Below are 20457 nucleotides of genomic sequence, written 5' to 3'. Positions count from 1 at the left end.
GACTAACAGCCGCATCCTTTACTCTGTGGTTTTACAAACAGGAAGCCTTGTTTCAAAGAAATATGTGGCATTGTTCAGACTGCTCTCCACTGTCAGATTTGCAGGTGAACAAACTTGTGCAAGAGTCAACTCAAAAGTTAAGAGTCAAGAGTGTTTCAGGGTGTGTAAAAACAAATATGCAGACACATATATAAGAAATACGCCAAAAATGTTCAGGGTGTGCATATATATATACATATATGTTTGTGTATATGTATGTATGTATGTATGTGTGTGTGTTTGTGTGTGTATGTATATATATACACACACACACACACACACACACACACACACACACACACACACACACACACACACACACACACACACACACACACACACACACACACACACACACACACACACACACACACACACATATATATGCATACGTACACATAAAAAACAAACAATAATAGTGAAATAATAACAATAATAGTCTATGGAGTACAGAGCTTATTTGTGGTTGTATTGTTTAATAGCCTGATGTCTGCAGCCAAGAAGCAGGTCCTGAACCTGGTAGTTGCAGTTTTCAGGCTCTAAACCTGCTCAGTCGATATTCCCATTGGTTTAATGTTGAAATAAAATAAGTTTAGTTTAGTTATTCTTGTCATGTGCACCGAGGTACAGTGAAACGCTGTTTCGTTGCACGCTATCCAGTGGTGGAACGACTATACATGATGGACGATACATGAGCTGAGCAAGATTAACAACCCAAGGAGTGGTGCACGGTGGCGCAGCGGTAGAGTTGCTGCCTCACAGCACCGGAGACCCGCTTTCCATCAGACCTCGGGTGCTGTCTGGATGGAGGTTGTACGTTCTGTGAACGCGTGGGTGTTCTTTCAGTGCCCCAGTGACCACAAAGATACGACCCCAAAGATGTGCGGGTCTGTAGGTTAATTAGCCTCCATACATATTCCCCCAGTGTGCAGAGCAGCACGCTAGCACAGTTGTAGAGTTGCTGCCTTACAGCGCCAGGCGGCCGGGTTCGATGCTGACTATGGGTGCTGTCTGTACGGAGATTGTACATTCTCCCTATGACCGCGTGTGTTTTATCCTGGTGCTCCAGTTTCCTCCACAGTCCAATGAGCACTGTAAATTACCCCCAGTGTGAATGATAGAACTACAATAAACGCTGTCTGTGAACTCAATGGGCTGAATAATCTGTTTCCATGTTGTATCTCTAAAACTAAAACACCTGTAGGCAATGGATGAGATTGAATTAGTGTGAAGGGATGGATAACGAGCACTAATGTGGTCAAGGCTTTCAAAAGGGTACTTGACTAATCTTCTGGAATTAGTTGAGGATGTAACTAGGGAAATGGACAAGGGAGAGCCATTGAATGTAGTGTACCTGGAATTTCAGGAAGCATTTGATAAGGTCCCACATAGGAGATTATTGGGCAAAATTAAAGCACATGGTATTGGAGGTAGACTGCTGACATAGATAGAAAATTGGTTGGCAGACAGGAAACATAGAATCAGGATTAACGGGTCCCTTTCAGAACGGCAGGCAGTGACTAGAGGGGTACCGCAAGGCACGGTGCTGGGACCACAGCTATTTACAATATACATTAATGATTTAGATGAAGGGATTAAAAGCAACATTAGCAAATTTGCAGATGACACAAAGCTGGGTGGCAGTGTGAACTGTGAAGAAAATTGATATGAGGATGCAGGGTTACTTGGGCAGGTTTGGTGAGTTGGCAGATGCATGGCAGATGCAGTATAATGTGGATAAATGTGAAGTTATCCACTTTGGTGACAAAAACAGGAAGGCAGATTATTATCTGAATGGTGTCAAGTTGGTAAAAGGGGAAGTTCAGCGAGATCTGGGGGTCCTTGTACATCAGTCACTGAAAGTAAGCATGCAGGTGGATAAATGTGAGGTGTTGGGATGTAGTCACTCATTGCAGGATACCTAAAACTGTCCTTTGTAACTATGGTATTTACAGCCTCTGGCCAATAGTGACCCAAATGTATTGATGATGGTGGCAATGTTTTTGAATGCCAGGGGATGGTGGTTGGATTCCCTTTCTTTGGAGATGGCCATTGACCTGTCCAAATGCTACTGACCACTTCTCGGTACATGCCTGGACATTGTGTAGATCTTTCTGCATGCTGTGAAAAACACGGAGCTGGAGGAACTTGCGATTCAGGGAGGATCGCTAGAGGGAATGGATAGACAACAACCCAATGCGCCTACTAGGGTGCCACCCTGCCTGAGATCATTTGTTTCCAGCCCGGATTTGTCTCCACCACCCTACATTCAGTCTGAAGAACGGTCCCGACACAAAAACATCATCTATCCTTTCCCCCCAGAGATGCTGCCTGACCCGCTGAGCTACTCCAGCACTTCATGTCTAGAGTCATTGTCATAGACTCATAGAGCACTACAACATAGAAACAGGCCCTTCGGCCAAACATGGCCAGCTGGTGCTAGAGTTGCTGGCGCACCTTAGCCGGCATGGGAAAGCTGGGCCGATGGGCCTGTTTCCGTGCTGTATGACTCTGACTATAACTGCAGACATGAGCAAGGTCATAGAGTGATACAGTGTGGAAACAAGCCCTTCGGCCCAGCTAAATCTCACATAAATTATTTGTCCTCATCCTATTTATGCACAGAATCCCTTGCCCAGAATTGGGGAATCGAGGACCAGAACTTTGGCCCAACTTGCCCACACCGGCCAACATGTCCCAGCTACACTAGTCCCACCTGCCTGCGTTTGGTCCATATCCCTCTAAACCTGTCCTATCCATGTACCTGTCTAATTGTGTCTCAAACATTGCAACTGTACCTACCTCAACCTCCTCCTCCAGCAGCTCGTTCCACACACCCACCGCCCTTTGTGTAAACATATTACACCTCTGGTACCTTCTTAAATCTTTCCCCCCTCACCTTAAACCTATGTCCTCTGGTACTGATTCTCCTACTCTGGGCAAAAGGCTGAGTATTTACCCGATTAATTCCTCTCACGGAGGTCCTTCCATCTCTTTTACATTCTTTAGTCTCATTCAAACTAACAAGCAGCTGCCAGTAAGAGGGAGGCGGGCGCCATTATATCAATGGACTTCTTGCGAATAGTTACGACTAACAGGACCGTTGCACCACGGTGGAGTTGCTGCCTTCCAGCAACAGAGACCCGGGTTCGATCCTGACTACGGGTGCTAACTGTCCGGAGTTGGTACGTTCTCCCCTTGACTTGCATGGGTTTTCTTTAAGATCTCTGGTCTCCTCCCACACTTCAAAGACGTACAGGTGTGTAGGTTGTGTAGGAAGGAACTGTAACTGCTAGCTTATTCCGAATGTATACACTTTACGGGTCGAGACTGTCTGAAGAAGAGACACGACCCGAAACATCACCCATTCCTTCTATCCAGAGGTGCTGCCTGTCCCGCTGAGTTATTCCAGCATTGTGTGTCTATCTTCAGGTTTGTAGGTAAATTGGTTTGGTATAAAAATTAAAATTGTCCCTAGTTTGTGTCAGATAGTGTTGATTTTCGAGGATAACTGATCGGTGCGGACCCGGTGGACCAAAGGGCCTGTTTCCACGCTGTATCTTAAACCGGACTAAATAAAAACAGACGCTACAACTTCAATAGCCGAATCAAGCAGCTGAAAGGTTATTTTTGACGTGCAGACTCTTGAGGCTGTTCTACGTGCTGTGCCAATAACCACCAGTCTGTCTGCTGCTGCTTTGCGCGATCTACACTTGATGTGTGAAACCCCATTCTCCTCACTGCCCTTCCATTACATACAGGACAGGTGGGTCAGCATGGAGCAGCATATTATTCACCTTTAATTACCACCAGGGCTCAGTCTGCCCCCACTGCCAAGCTGATCTTGGCAAAGGGGAAAAACATATTTCCCCTGCAACGCCAGCTCCATTCCCCTACCCACACAGTAATGTCATCAATGCATCTCAGTCAGTTGCCCACCGCATTGATGTTTACGGAAACAAGCTTTGCCCTGGGTTAGCTGCACGTTTCCTGTATCACAACACAGTCTGCCCGCACCGAGAAGCACTTTGCACCTTCCTGTTATCATAAAGACACAAACTAAATGTTCCACCTCTGAATCAAAAATCCCCCCCCCCCCCCCCCCCCCCCCCCCCCCCCCCCGCATCAACTGTTTAAGGAGGGGGAGATAGTAATTATTTTCACTGAGGCTGCAAATTATCATCTATCTTCAACTGGTTCTGAGTAGAAGACAGTGCCTGGTCTGAGTGAGATTACCACACTTCACCCTTATGCTGTCGATAGGACCATACAGCGCATGAACAGGATCTGTAGCATGTTGCACCCTTACAGTCAGAGACGGGTGAATTTAAAATGGGAAACAAGGAAATGGCAGAACAGTTAAACGAGTACTTTGGTTCTGTCTTTACTAAGGATGACACACGCAATCTCCCCGAAATAGGAGGGGACCGAATATCTAGTGGGAGGGAGTAACTAAAGGGAATCCACATTAGTCAGGAAATGGTGATACGTAAACTGATGTGACTGAAGGCAAATAAATCCACAGGGTCAGATGGTCTGCATTCCAGAGCACTCAAAGAGGTTGCCCTAGAAATCTTGGATGTAAATCTTGGAGGGAGAGAGAAAACGGGGAATTATAGACGAGTTAGCCTTACATCGTTAGGGGGGAAGATGCGGAGTTGATTATTAAAGATGTTACAGCAGAATATTCGGAAAGCAGTGATGGATCGGTCAAAGTCACCATGGATTTATGAAAGGGAAATCATGCTTGACTAATCCTTTGGAATTTTTTTGAGGATGTAACAAGTAGAATGGATAAGGGAGAGACAGTGGATGTCGTGTATCTGGACTTTCAAAACGCCTTTGACATGGTCCCACACAAAAGATTAGTGTGCAAACGTAGAGCACGTGTTATTGGGGATAGGGTATTGACATGGATAAAGAATTAGTTGGCAGGCAGGAAACAAAGAGTAGGAATTAATGGGTCATTTTCAGAATGGCAGGCATTGACTAGTGGGGTGTCGCTGTGCTGGGACCTCAGTTTTTCACAAAATATATTAACGATTTAGACGAGGGAATTAAATGTAACATCTCTGAGTTTGCGGATGACACAAAGCTGGGTGGCAGTGTGAGCTGCGAGGAGGATGAAATGAGGCTGCAGGATGACTTGGATAGGTTGAGTGATTGGGCAGAAGCATGGCAGATGCAGTATAATGTGGATAAATGTGAGGTTATTCACTTTGGTTGCAAGAAAAGGAAGGCAGATTATTATCAGGTTAGGAGAAGCGCAGGTGCAACAAGACTAGGATGTGCTTGTACATCGATCACTGAAAGTATGCATGCAGGTACAACAGGCATCGATGAAAGCTAATGGCATGATGGCTTTCAATGCGAGAGAATTTGAGTTTAGGAGGAAGGAGGTCCTACTGCAGTTGTACTGGGCCTTGGCGAGACCTCACCTGGGGTGTAGCGTACAATTTCGGTCTCCTAATTTGAGAAAGGACACCTAAATATCTAAAAGTCTCATGTTAACCACTTCCTGTCTGCGCTGTATATTGATTTTAGAACTTGCAATAAACGATTTGTGAGCCCTTAATGAAAATAAAATGAGTTGTTTGGCCTGCCCTGTGCTTGATTCTGAAATGGCAATGGAAATGAAATGAAAATGAGATGAGTTTTTTGGCCTGCCTTATGCTTGAAGCTGAAATGGCAATGGAAAAGAAACTAAATGAAAAAGAGAGGAGTTGTTTGGCCTGCCCTGTGCTTGAAACTGAAATGGCAATGGAGGGAATTGATAATATTAATATAATACCAAGGGCGGTGGTCGGTATGTGTGTTTGAGAGGTGGTTAGCGTGTGTGAGTGTGTGTGTGAGTGTGTGTGTGTGTGTGGGGGAGGGGGGGGGGTGGTTAGCGAGTGTGTAACGATGCACGCTCCCCCCCCCCCCCCCCCCCCCCCCCCACGCGCGTTGAGCTGACGGGACCTAATGGGTCCCACTTGGTCTAGTAACTATTAAACGTCTGATCTTGTATGTGTGTGTTTGTGGATGTGTATGTGTGTGTTTATTCGTTTTTGCATCTTCGCGAACGATCTACGCGGTAACGATAAAATATTTACATATTCCAGTTGACATTTTGCCCTTCGATCCCAAAAGCTGAAAATGTCGCTTTATTTCTCGACATTACTGAAAATGATTAAAAATATGACAAAACATTGAATCTAACTGAGCTGCTCTCGCTGATGACGTCACAGTGGGTTTGCTCGACGCTGAGTTCCTCGCTGCGAGTGACGTCATCCCACCGACACCTCCCCCTCCCCCGCTTATTCCAAAGGCGCCGAAATAACGAGCGAGTCGGGCTCCATACTGGAGCGTCCGAGCTCTCCATCCTCGGGTCCTCGGGTTTTCGCCTCTCGCTTCCCCTCTGCCCCTCTCTCTCCCCCTCTGCCCCTCTCTCTGCCTCTCTGGTGGGCGACGGAGAAAAAGAGATAGAGAGAGGGGGGGGGGGGGGGGCTCAGAGTTGAACGGCAGATGTCCCGGGTGGTTGCCATCCGGAAAAAATGTCAAGACTTTTAGGTTTCCCGGCGGGACGTTAGGTTGCCATTGGCACCCGGGCAACAGTTAATTTCCAGCCCTGCCTTGGCTGGAGGCCCTCTAGATTTTGAGGACCTAAGCTTCAGCCTGGTAGCTTGTGGGTAAATCCGGCTCAGGAGACAGTCTTGTGATCGCAAAGAACCGCCATCTCGCCGGAGACACCCAGTGTGTCATTGAGGGCCCCCACACAGAAAGGTCTTCTGGTACCTGCCGCCCCCCGTTAACAGTTTGTGAAGTCAAATGCTGCTCACGGGCAAAGTAGTGGCAAGAGACTGAACTCGAAACTGCATTCAGTAGGGAATTGCTAAGTGAGACACTTTCGCTCAGCTTTCGTGTGGGCGTGTGGCCATTACAGTCCAAACTCCAAAATACTTGCCACGACACTGCTTTTTAAGCACAGCAGAAAAATAAACTGACCGACGTTCAAAATGCTTATTGCTGAACTTAACACGTTCTGCAGAACGACTGCTTAAACTTCTGTTAATAAAGTTTCCCACCCACTGAACATGAGTAAGAAAAGCAATACAATGCATGTTGATCTGATCAAGACTCATAAAAGCACGGAAGCATAAAAAACAGTGGTAAAGCATCATTTACACGTCATATGTCCGGTAAAGGCAGATATCAGAGGTATAAAAATGACACGTTTGTTGTTACGAGAGAAACAGACAGGGTAGATGGTGACATACTGTCTCCTAGGTTTGAAATGTCAAAGACGAGAGAGCATCGCTTTAAGATGATATTTGTCGCATTTGTGGTTTGATGCTATGTGAGTAGTTGCTCGGTCTCTCCAGTCAGTAAGACTGAAATTCATGGAATACCTTCCGCATTCCAGTCCAGTTTCCTTTGAGCAACCCTCAGCAGCACATGAACAGGTTTCGAATATCCTTCCCGTACAGATATCCCCGCGGGCATTGGAGTCGTCTCTGAGAATTGTTGAAGACGTATCGGCAAAACTGAGCTCCCAGCATAGCCAGTCCGGTGAGATTCAAGATCTGACTTCAGCGCTGACAGTTCAGGAGGGGGCTACCAGCGGACCATTCGGCCCATCGTCATCACTGCAATCCCACTAGTGCTGCAGTCGAACGCTTCCTCGACCGGTGAGTGAAACTGATCCGTGTACCAGGGAGATACAAGAAACTAAACATGCGGGAATGTTGTACAATAAACAAGTGGTGCAGGAACGCCGATTGAGGGAGGCCGGGAACATGGTTTGTCCAGTTCCTTCCATAGATGTTGCCTGAGCCAATGTGTCCATCCAGCGCTTTCCGTAATGCTCATCATTCAATGTGAAGTATAGTGGGAGTGTGGACACAACTGTGTGTGCGTGTTGATTTGATTTGAGTTTAGTTTATTGTCATGTTTTCAGGGTTACAGTGAAAAACATTTGTCGCGAGCTATTCTATTAGCGGAAAGATAATACATGATTACAACCGAACCATCTACATCCATTGCATAGAGATACACGATGAAGGGGATAGTAATGTCCGATCACAGATAGTAAAAGGGTCTCCAATTTAGTTGTTAGTAGTTCACGCCTGCTCTCTAGTTGTTGGTAGGTCGGTGCAGATTTGTATATCGTTCAAGTGATTACTCCCTCTAGCCAATTAAGAGAGAACATGGGTTTAGGAGAATGTCGTATTATGCATGTGATCTCTCCATGAGATTCTCGAAAGATAAATCTTTATAACATAAATATTTTATTTAATGTTGATGAAAAATAGTAAGATATTCATTCAAGGTAGACTAAAATACTGGAGAAACTCAGCGGGTAATGCCGCATCTATTGAGGAAGGAAATAGGCAACGTTTCGGGTCGAAACCCTTCTTCAGATATTCATCCGACCTTCTTCTCTAACTCGTACACTTTAATCGTTTTCCTCATCTCCGTTCTAATTAGCTTACCTCTTAATCTTAAACTGTGGCCCCTGGTTCTGGACTCGCCCAACATCGGGAACTCTAGCGTGTCACATTGCTATCGCCATCCAAAAAACACAGAGGTACAGTGTAAAGCGTTTTTATTGCGTGCTAGCGTCAACGAGAAGACTATATTTCAATCAAGCCGTCTGCAGTGTACAGATACAGAATAAAAGGTATTCAGTGCAAGATAAATTCCAATAGTCTGATTAAAGATAGTTCAAATGTCTCCAATGAGGGAGATGTAGGTCGGGACCACATTCCAGCTGGTGATGAGGATGGTTCAGTTACCGGATAACATCTATGAATAAACTGATCTCTACTCTTGTCGCTTCAGATGGAGATTTCCTGTTTAAGAACAGGTTCCTGAGTGGGTGTTGATTTACACATGCTGATATCTCAGACGTGCACAAGAGTCAAGAGCAGTGGGTGGAGTAGAGAAACAATTGGTAGACATTGGTGGGCGACAGTTTTTCTTCATTTCAAAAATAATATTTAATCAAGGAAACCCAAATCTGGTCTGTTAACTTGAGTTTTGTTTATCATCACGTGTACCGTGGGAGAGTGAAAAATCGTTATTGCGTGCAGTCCAGTCAGCGGAAAAACTATGCCTGATTACAATCGAGCCATTCGCAGTGAGCACATACGTGAGAAAGGGAAGAACCTGAAAAATGTGGGGAGGATGTTTCCACTAGTGGAAGATTCTAGGACGTGAGGTTATAGCCTCAGAATCATAGCTTAAGAATGTATTTAGTCAGAGGGTGGTGAATCTGTGGAAATCTTTGCCACAGAAGGTTGTGGAGGCCAAGTCCATGTATATTTTAAAGACAGAAACAGATACATTCTTAATTAGTACCGATATCAGGGGAATTGGGTTAGCAGGGAGAGATAGATCAGCCATGATAGAACGGCGGAGAAGGCGATCGGCCGAATGGCTTCATTCTGCTTCTACCACCGATGACCTTATAACCATATAACCATATCACCATATAATAATTACAGCACGGAAAGAGACCATCTCGGCCCTTCTAGTCCGTGCCGAACACTTATTCTCCCCTAGTCCCATCTACTCGCACTCAGACCATAACCCTCCATTCATTTCCCGTCCATATACCTATCCAATTTATTTTTTAATGATAAAATCGAACCTGCCTCCACCACTTCCACTGGAAGCTCATTCCACACAGCTACCACTCTCTGAGTAAAGAAGTTCCCCCTCATGTTATCCCTAAACTTCTGTCCCTTAATTCTGAAGTCATGTACTCTTGTTTGTATCTTCCCTACTCTCAATGGGAAACGCATGTCCACGGCAACTCTGTCTATCCCTCTCATCATTTTAAAGACCTTCTTCAAGTCCCCCCCTTAACCTTCTGCGCTCCAAAGAATAAAGACCTAACTTGTTCAACCTTTCTCTGTAACTTAGTTGCTGAAACCCAGGCAACATTCTAGTAAATCTCCTCTGTACGCTCTCTATTTTGTTGACATCCTTCCTATAATTAGGCGACCAAAATTGTACACCATACTCCAGAATTGGCCTCACCAATGCCTTGTACAATTTGAACATTATATCCCAACTTCTATACTCAATGCTCTGATTTATAAAGACCAGCACATCAAAAGCTTTCTTTACCACCCTATCTACATGAGATTCCACCTTCAGGGAACTATGCAGTTATTCCTAGATCCCTCTGTTCAACTGCATTCCTCAATTCACTACCATTTACCATATACGTCCTATTTTGATTTGTCCTACCAAGATGTAGCACCTCACATTTATCAGCATTAAACTCCATCTGCCATCTTTGTCCACTCTTCCAAATGGCCTAAATCTCCCTGTAGTCTTTGAAAATCTACTTCAGTATCCACAACACCACCTATCTTAGTATCATCTCCATATATACTAATCCAATTTACCACACCATCATCCAGATCATTGATGTACATGACAAACAATAGTGGACCCAACACAGATCCCTGTGGCACCCCACTAGTCACCGGCCTCCATCCTGACAAACAACCATCCATCATTACACTCTGGCATCTCCCATTCAGCCACTGTTGAATCCATCTTGCTACTCTATCATTAATACCCAACAATTGAACCTTCTTAACCAACCTTCCACGAGGAACCTTGTCAAAGGCCTTACTGAAGTCCATATAGACAACATCCACTGCTTTATCCTCATCAATTTCCCGAGTAACCTCTTCAAAAAATTCAAGAATATTAGTCAAACATGACCTTCCAGGCACAAATTCATGTTGACTGTTCCTAATCAGACCCTGTTTATCCAGAACAACATGCGGAACAACATGCGCAGTACGCCAATCCTCTGGCACTATTCCCGTTTCTAATGACATTTTAAATATTTATGTCACAGCTCCTGCTATATGTACACTAACTTCCTTCAATGTCCTAGGGAATATCCTGTCAGGACCTGGAGACTTATCCACTTTTATATTTTTCAAAAGTGTCAGTACTTCCTCTTCCTTGAATCTCATACTTTCCATAGCTACTCTACTTGTTTCCCTTGCCTCACATAATTCAATATCCTTCTCCTTGGTGAATACCGAAGAAAATAAATTGATCAACCCCCCCCCCCCCCCCCCCCCCCCCCCCCCCCCCCCCCCCCCCCCCCCCCCCCCCCCCCCCCCCCCATCTCTTTTGGCTCTGCAGATAGCTGTCCACTATGACTCTCTAATGGACCAATTCTATCCCTCGTTATCCTTTTGCTATTAATATAGCGGTAGAAACCCTTTGGATTTACTTTCACCTTACTTGCCAAAGCAACTTCATATCTTCTTTTAGCTTTTCTAATTTCTTTCTTAAGATTCTTTTTACATTATTTATACTCCTCAAGCACCTCATTTACTCCATGTTGCCGATAATTGTTGTAGAACTCTCTCTTTTTCCGAACCAAGTGTCCAATTTCCCTTGAAAACCATGGCTCTTTCCGATATTTAATATTTCCTTTCAACCGATCAGAGGCATAAAGATACTGTAAATGTCACCATTAAATGTCTTCAATTTCTCATCCATATCCTTCCCATAAAACAAAATGTCCCAATTCACTCCTTTTAAATCCTTTCGCGTCTCCTCAAAGTTAGCCTTTCTCCAATCAAAAATCTCAACACTATGTCCAGTTCTGACCCTCTCCATAATTATATTGAAACAAATGGTATTGTGATCACTGGACCCGAAGTGCTCCCCAACACATACCTCCACCACCTGTCCTGTCTCATTTCCTAACAGGAGGTCCAGCACTGCCAATAGTAGGTACCTCTATGTATTGCTGCAAAAAACTATCCTGCACACATTTTACAAACTCCAAACCATCCAGCCCATTGTTTGTCGCTTTTGTGGCTTGATGCTACGTGAGCAGTTCCCCGGTTTCTCCAATCAGTAAGACTGAAACTCATAGAATACCACCCGCATCCCAGTCGGTCTCCGGGAGGGAACCCGCGGCAGGTGATACAGATATCACCGCTGGCATTGAAGTCGTCTCTGGGAATTGTTAAAGGCGTATCGGCAAACCAGAGCTCCCAGCGCGGGGCTTGTTGTCATTCCGGTGACATTCAGGGTCTGACTTCAGCGCTGACAGTGCAGGAGGATGCACCCAGCGAGGCCGTTCGTCCCATCGTCAATGCGGCAACCCCCCTTCAGCTGCAGACAGACGCTTCCTCGACCAGTGAATGAATCAGATGCATGTTCCCGGGAAACACAAAAAATGAAATCTGCGGGATTCTTGTAAATAATGTCCCTGGGGAAACTCTGAACGTCACCTGTCCATGTCCTGCTCCCTGTTCCTTCTGCACTTTGTGTTATGTGCCTTTACGGTTCTATCTATGTCATGCGCGTGTGTATCCAGCTCTGTGCATGTTGGAATTTAACTGCCGAATGCAGGGATTCGCCGCCACCACAGCACTGACCATGTTCCCTCCACTCAGTGCGCAGTAACTCCGCGTTGTGACAACATGAACAGAATGCTGTAATATAACTGGCTGCACATATCTCCACATAACCTGATAAAGCAGGGACTGTAGTTGTGTTGCTTTCTACAGCTGTGAATAGCAGGGCTGAGGATACATATTGCATTATATTTCAGTGGCTTCATGTTGCTTTCGCTATCGAAATACATTTACAAATAGAACACACCCCTGCTTTGGTAACTGCTCATATCGCTTCTGATGGAAGCTTTCTGTTTCACAACACGTTGCTGGGAGTGTCGGCATTGAGTTACTTGTGCTGATGTATCTGGGAGCCCAGAGCTGCGGCGGTGTAGAGTCACAAGAGATTGAAACTTGCAGACATTGGTGGACGAGTGATTTAACTTTATTTACATAATTTGCCATTCTTCAGAATGTTAAACAATATGTAGAAAACAAACAGCGGTGCATCTTCATCTGAGGCAAAGCGGAATCTCAAGTTTGCCTGCAATGCTCAGGCAAGGGGACGTTGGGAAACATCCTGAGCTGCTGCCCAAAGGCTCTTGGGCAGGGCCGGTACACCTGGCGCCATCACCAGGTTCTTAAACCCATTGCAGAAGCCATCGGCATGGGGATCAGCAGTTGCACACGAGCACGGCCCACCACCAGATGATTACCTTCGTGAAGGCCGGGGTGCAGCTGCCAAGAACCACAGCAGTCAGGAATCCTGGCGACTGCGCAGGATTGGCAGCTTTCTGTAAACCTGGTGAAACAACTAAAGTTCCCACAGCAGATTGCAACGACCAGCCTGAGGCAAAACTTCCTCATGGTCTCAGAGCCGACGAAAATTCTCGTCTTGTTGGAACTGACAGTGCCGTGGGAGGGCCGTCTGGAGGAGACCCACGAGAGGAAGATGGGCAAGTATGAAGAGCTGGTCATAGACTGCCGTAAACAGGGCTGGAAGGCAAGGTGTATGGCCATCGAGGTTGGCTGCAGACGTTTTGCAGGGCAATCGCTCTACAAAGCCTTGAGTCTACTGGGCATTAAAGGAGAGGAGAGGAGAAGGGCCAGGAAGAACACCACAGAGGCCGATGAGAAAACTTCGAGATGGCTCTGGACAGGAGAGAAGGTTCATGGGGAAGAGCGAATGCCACCTGTGCACAAGTCGTGGTCTGATCAACCATGTCTGGGTCGCCTGGGTGAAGGTGTCTGATGCTGAAGGACCCGAAACACCCAATGACCCCAGGTCACATCACTGATGACGTGTTCAGGAGCATCTATAGATGTATTTTTATCAATGGATCCGATCTCTCCGGAACCTCCGACGTTCCAAAGAAAACAACCCTACTCTGTTCCACCTCTCCCTGTATCTAATACCCCCCTGATCTAGGCATCATTCTGGAAACCTCCTTTCTACCCTCTAATGCATTCACATCATTCCCGTAATGGGACGACCAGTCGGCACATAATATTCCGAATGCGGCCTCACCAAAGATTTGGAGACAGAGGGGATTTAATTAACTAAAAGGGGTGTCTGTACTAAATTATCTGAGTTTCACTGATTCTGAGCCCTCTCTGATATTGCATCACCGGGACGTGCAACTAGATTCACCTTGTTAATTTTCATTCCTCTTCTGTTTCCTTTCTCTTCAGGTCACTGGCGTTCCTGTGTCTCCAATCCCGGTGCAGAGATGAGTGAAACCTTGCAATTGGCCGCTCTGGGCCGGCCTTTCCAGTTAGGAATGCTGTACGACTGCCGCTCAGACACTCTGATCCAAGGTACTGGAATGTCAACAGACGAATCAGTGATGTTTAATGCGGTGACATACGGTTATGTTACCAATCTGACTCTAGTGACTCCAACTCTGTTAGATTCGGTGCATTTTTGTGGTGGGACAAAGATGATTCGTGAATTAAGTCCCTGAACTGCGGTTAAGGAACATTTCAACATTATTGCGAGTTGCTGCATTTTGGGAGTCAACCCTGATCAGGAACTTCTCAGTGAATGGTACGGCCTTTGGGAGTGTTGTAGCGCACAGGAATCCAGGAGTACAGGTACATAGATACCTGAAAGGCTTTTGGTACATTGGCTTGCATCAGTCAGTGTAAGGATTATAGATGTTGGGGCATCGTGTTACAGTTATACAAGATATTGCCGAGGCCACATTTGGAATACAGTGTTCAATGTTGGTCACTGTGCCACAGGAATTGTAGCATGAAGTTGGAAAGAGGGCAGCGAAGATTGACACAGACGTTGCCACGACACGAGGGCTTGAGCTGTAGGGAGGCATTGGGCTGGTTAGCACTATAGTCCCAGTGGGAGTCATTCAGGGACAAACTGTTCCCATGACGTGGAGAGGTAGATAGAACCCTTCCAATGGGACTATAGTTGGAAATCAAGGAATAGTGAAGATTGAAAATAGGAAAGCATGTAATAGCATTTGACACCTTCAGCAGAAGTGACGGAGAATTTCCCTCCAGAGCGTCCATTAGGTAGTGAGATGTGAACTTGAAAAAGTAATTGGGAAAGCAAAGCGGGGAAGTCGATACAAAGTGTTACTGGGAGACAAGGTTAATGACGATCCCAAAGAATGTTCGGTTGAATGAATGACAGGAGGGCGGGGGTGGGTGATGGGAACTGGGCATTAAACCAAATACCATAATTGGGTGAGAACAAATAGGGGAGGTCTGACATTAAACCCTCTTAGCCGTAGTCACCAATGAGAAGCTTATTGCTGGGTAATTCAGTTCCCATGACAGTGAAAACTGGGCCATTTTATTGTGAGAAGACCCGTTGTTACAACAGTCGCGTTGTTACAAAACCTACCTTCAGCGGCGCTCCACATCTGCCACAGCCTGTGCGTGCGATTCCGGTGGCTGTGGGGGTGGGGGCGGGATTACAATTCAAGTTTGTATTGCTTGTCCGAGAGGTATTAGCTCGGACTTACAAGTTGATAAGGAAAATTAGATCTGCCTTCCGGTCCCTTTTTTTTAAATAAGTTGCTGGTCGATTGCATGCTGGATTGAAGTTAAACGCGACTTCTCACGCCTTCAACATCACGGATAAAAATCAACATCAAGGACTTTCACATCAGGCCAAAACAAAACTTATATCATTTATTTAACATCTTAACCTTGCTTTTGGGGGATGTTTCATTTTAATCGGATGATTCAAAATATGTTACTTAGGCCCCGATATCGGTCGTGTCTTGCCTGCCGATATCACGGGGCTTAAATCATGGCATCGGCCACCTACCGGTCTATCACAATTCACTGTCAAGATAACCAAATTCATTTCTTTGCACCATCGTGTCATAAACACATCTAACTCATATATATTTTGTGTTTTTGTCTATTAAAAAAAAATTGCTATTTAAAATTATTTTTAGTCTTTTCTTAAGAATGAGATAGATGTTTAGATCTAGTAATTGAATTAAGATTGATTAGATGTCACTGATGAATATGATTTTTTTGTTGGGTATTTACTATTTGTTTTAACATTACAATAATATTCAAGTTCTGATCTTGAGAATATCACATTTTTTTAATTTTCAAGGCATTTTGTGCGTTTATTACAATTTCCGTCACAATGGTCAATTTTGTAATTTTCTACAATTAGGTAACAAACTAATTATATGCTTTAATTTCATGCCATCCAAGTAAGATGTATCATATTTGTTTCCGAATCTGTCAATCTATAGTAACTGAAAATGTCATTCAGTTCTCTTATTTTGTAAGAAAGTTATGGGTTTTTATGTCAATTTACTGTCCTCGATCACAGCTTTTGTGTTAAGTTAATGGAAAAGCAATAGGGAACAAGATGCTAATTTCCGAGTATGAAAATTACCATAACTTTTTAAATACTGAAGATATGAAAGCGAATTAGGTATCAAATTAAAGTTCTTTTTATGCCTTATCGGACGGGATAAATTACAGGCTTGATTTATAAAATCTCAAAATTCTGTAACATTCCTAATTAAAGTAGGTGGCTCTAATGGCCTGTTGACGTATCGGAGATGGCATTGGGAGATTAGTGAGGAGGCAGCGGCGTCACAGACAGAGATCACACATGAGGTGTCAGCCTCAGTGGATCAGGCAGCATCTTACAAAAGACAATCCGGAAACGTGCCAGATCAGAAAATCCTCGTCACATCAAAGAACGAGGGGAAGCTATTTAGTCGCAGAGATAGTGTGCGGGGGATGGAAATGATAAGGGGAATAAATCAGATTAGATGGCGGCAAAAAGTTAAAGTGGGGTTAATGCAGAGAATCTATCTAATGCGAATAAAAGTGAATAAGCATTACTCACTTTGTTTAATTTGCACAATTTTCCTCATTTTTAGTTTTGATTGTTGTTTTATTCTGTAGGCGTCACCTTGTGGGATTTACAGACGCTGCAGAGCAACCTTGATCGTCGTGACCAGCCCAGCACTGAGTTTCACATCATTGCATCAGACTCCATGGAAAGCAAATCCGCTGCCCTCAATGTGTCAGCATCACTGAAGGCGAGTATCCTGGGTGGGTTAGTGGAGGTGAAAGGGTCGGCAAAATATCTCAGCAACACGAAGGAATCGAAGCAACAAGCACGAGTTACCCTTCAATACAAAGCAACAACCAGGTTTGAACAACTGACGATGAGTCACTTAGGGAGACAGAATATTACCTACCCGAGTGTGTTTGATGAGGGCTCAGCCACCCATGTCATTACAGCAGTACTGTATGGGGCCCAGGCCTTCTTTGTGTTTGATCAAATGGCTTCATCAGCAGAGAAGATACAGGATATTCAGGGCAACATGGAGGCAACGATTAACCTTCTTCCTCAGATTGCGATTCAGGGTGAAGCTTCCCTGGAAATGACAGAAGAACAAAAGTCACATGCCGAGGAATTTAGCTGCAAATTTCATGGGGATTTCTCATTGAAGAACAATCCCACCACGTTCAAAGAAGCCATCAATATCTACGCAACACTTCCACACCTCCTGGGTCCAGATGGAGAACATTCAGTGCCCATCACAGTCTGGCTCTATCCCCTCAATAAACTCGACTCAAAAGCTGCCCAGCTGGTGAGGGAGATCAGCGTGGGACTGGTCAGTCGCTGCCAGGATGTCCTAGAACAGCTCAATGAGGCCGTGATGAGGTGCAATGACCTGATGAAAGACAGTGTCGCAGTTCAGTTTCCTGAGATTATAAATATTATACTTCGATTCCAAAAGATGTGTCTGGAGTACAAATTAGTTTTCCAGGGGACTTTATGTAAAGTTTTACCGTCCATTCGGGGCGGCGGCGCGGAGGAAGTGTTACTGGCGGACATACTGAAGAACAGGGAGCAGTCACCATTCAAACACCAGGCACTGACCACATGGCTGGATGACAAGGCACGGGAGATGAAGGTTGTGGGACGTTACCTCAGAATATTGAAAGATATACCAGTTGTGAAATCAGAGAGTGAGTTAGATGACATGTTGATGGATTTAGCAACAGTTTACGTGGTATGCTTTACATTTACAACATTACATAATGAGGATCTCTACCTGTCAGAAGCAAACAACTACCTCCAATCTCCCACAGCTCAGAAAATGGAGACACAACCTCCTGCTGATGGAGCCTGTACACAACGACAACGGCAACACAACTCGTCGTTTAACTTGCCATCTGTATCCCGGAAGATGAGGGAGCTATCAGGATCATTCCTTGATTTTGCCACCGCCAATGAAGCAGATAGGAAAATAAAATTTGCTGTTGGATCTGTGCGGGATGACAGCAACATAGGAGCGTCAATTTACCTGTATGATGGAGGATGTCTGGAGAATCGGTGCTTTGTTCCTCCATCACAGCCCAAGATACCTACGTCTAGTAGAACAACACATGACAGTGTGACTCTGCAGTTACAGCCACCAACATTTGGTGCCGATGAAATTGTGGGCTACAAGGTAGAGTACCGAGGTAGCCAGCAGGCGGAATGGACAATTCTGGATACACCTGATCAATGCCACTCCTTCACAATACCTGGGTTACAGCCACACCAGGAGTATCACTTCCGATACAGAGCAGTGACCAAGGTAGGGGTCAGCAAGGCTAGTGAGAGCTACAGGGGCATCACCCGACCAGCAAGTCCACCTGGTAAACCAGTCTTCCAGGATTGTTCATCCAGCCCAACACTGCACTGGGACAGACCAGGTCAGATTGGAGCTGATGTTAATATATTTCGGTACAGAATTGAATATAGAGAAGAACCGTCAGATAATTTATACATGAAAGGTGGATTATGGGAGGAGGTTAAGACAACAGACACACAATGTCACTATTGTTTAGAGGGACTAAAACACACGACCGTCTACCGAGTCCGAGTGTCTGCTGACTGCGGTGAAACAGGGTCTAGTGAAGCAAGTGAGGAGGTTTCAATAAAAATAGGAAACGCGCCAATCACAATAGCCCGGAAACATCGCACAGACACACAATTAATATCCAAAGGAAACCCTTCCATTTACAAGCTCAAACTACAGGAGGAGATAGCAGATAAAGTCAAACAGCTTGTGAAATGCTCCTTCGGAAAACACACAAACGCACACAAATGAAGACAATTATGGTTCTGGGAGCAACTGGCACAGGAAAGACAACCCTCATCAATGGGATGATCAACTACATCTTGGGCGTGGAATGGGGAGACAACTTCAGATACAAGTTAATAGCGGAAGAGACAGGAAAATCCCAGGCTGAGAGTCAGACATCCTCCATCACTGCCTACCAGCTCCACCATCAGGTAGGATTTAACATCGATTACTCTCTGACGATCATTGATACGCCAGGATTCCGTAACACCGTGGGCATCTTCCGGGATCAACAGATCACTGAGCAAATCCGTGAGTTCTTCTCTTCTCCACAGGGTGTTGATCAGATTGACGCCGTGTGTTTTGTTGCACAAGCCTCCCTGGGTCGCCTCACTCACACACAGAAATATGTCTTTGATTCGATTCTTGCTATTTTTGGCAAAGATATTGCAGAAAACATTCAGATTATGGTGACGTTCGCAGGCGGAGAGTCTCCCCCCGTCCTGGATATCCTGAAATTAGCTGAGGTACCGTGTCCCAAAGACAAAACGGGTCTGCCAGTACACTTCAAGTTTAACAATTCAGCAATTTTTGCCCAGCGTCCGACCTCTGTAAACTCTGGCAACGAGTGCAGATCCCATGACAGCAGCATAGGGGGAGGGAACGATGATAACTTTCATGCAATGTTTTGGAAGATGGGAGCAATCAGTATGAAGAAATTCTTCACAGCTCTGAACACAATGGAAACCAAAAGTTTGAGTTTAACCAGAGAGGTTCTGAAGGAACGTAAGCAGCTGGAAGTTGCAGTGGAGGGATTGCAGATTCAGATCCGAGTTGCTCTCGCCAAACTGGAAGAACTCAGGAAAACGGAACAAGCTCTGAATCAACACCAGGCCGAGCTGGATGCAAATAAAAACTTTGAATATGATTTTGAAGTTACAGAAGTTACAAGGGTGGATATTAGCCGGACTGGCAATTACGCCTTCAACTGTCAGAAATGTTTATTTACCTGCCTCTATCCCTGCCCTTATTCTAACGATGATAAGAAACGTGGTTGCAGAGCTATGGACCAACAAGGGAACTGTACGGTCTGTCCACAAAAGTGCATCTGGAGTGTTCACTTCAACCAAAAGTACAAGTTTGATTATGTAACAAAAAAGGAGAAGAGAACATACAGGGAGCTGAAAGAAAAGTACGAGAAGGCCTATGGTGCGAGGATGACCCAGCAGAATGTTATGAAATCACTTGAGCAGGAGATTGATGAGGTGGAGTACACAGTTCTGGCGCTGATTGAAAAAATATCCGGCAGCATTAGACGACTTGAAGAAATAGCTCTGAGGCCAAACCCATTATCCACCCCAGCTTACATTGACCTCATGATTCAGTCTGAGGAAATAGAGGCGAAGCCCGGGTTCAAGGAGCGAATTCAGACAATGAGAGAAGTAAAGGAACGGGCAGAG

General features: G+C 45.1%; 2 protein-coding genes across 3 annotated transcripts in view; both read left to right on the top strand.

The window, feature by feature from the left end:
- LOC129693447 (uncharacterized) overlaps positions 1 to 12219 on the top strand; it is a 31678-nt gene extending 19459 nt beyond the window's left edge. Inside the window, exon 5 of the mRNA XM_055630263.1 lies at positions 11927 to 12219. Coding sequence (XP_055486238.1) covers positions 11927 to 12219 — 293 coding nt within the window. The remainder of the gene's footprint in view (positions 1 to 11926) is intronic.
- Positions 6611 to 19026, top strand: LOC129693446 (stonustoxin subunit alpha-like). 2 transcript variants are annotated; one of them, XM_055630261.1, is made up of 3 exons: positions 6611 to 7709; positions 14103 to 14228; positions 16818 to 19026. In XM_055630261.1, exons 2-3 carry the CDS (start codon positions 14141 to 14143, stop codon positions 19022 to 19024), a joined length of 2295 nt encoding a protein of 764 aa, XP_055486236.1. In that variant the 5' UTR covers positions 6611 to 7709; positions 14103 to 14140; the 3' UTR covers positions 19025 to 19026. The 2 variants fall into 2 exon arrangements, with proteins under 2 accessions (XP_055486236.1, XP_055486237.1); XM_055630262.1 differs by lacking the exon at positions 6611 to 7709 and having other exon boundaries at positions 13359 to 14228.
- Positions 19027 to 20457: the final 1431 nt, after the last annotated feature.

The sequence above is a fragment of the Leucoraja erinacea genome, unplaced genomic scaffold, assembly GCF_028641065.1.
Source record: "Leucoraja erinacea ecotype New England unplaced genomic scaffold, Leri_hhj_1 Leri_296S, whole genome shotgun sequence".
Lineage (NCBI taxonomy): Eukaryota > Metazoa > Chordata > Chondrichthyes > Rajiformes > Rajidae > Leucoraja > Leucoraja erinaceus.
This window is presented reverse-complemented; position numbering and strand designations above follow the sequence as displayed.

Bases quoted from the DNA above. Each gene is read 5' to 3' on its own strand.
- LOC129693446 (XM_055630261.1), top strand. From the start codon at position 14,141: ATGAGTGAAACCTTGCAATTGGCCGCTCTGGGCCGGCCTTTCCAGTTA. The intron at 14,229-16,817 runs GTACTGGAATGT...TTTATTCTGTAG, and splicing joins CTCAGACACTCTGATCCAAG to GCGTCACCTTGTGGGATTTA.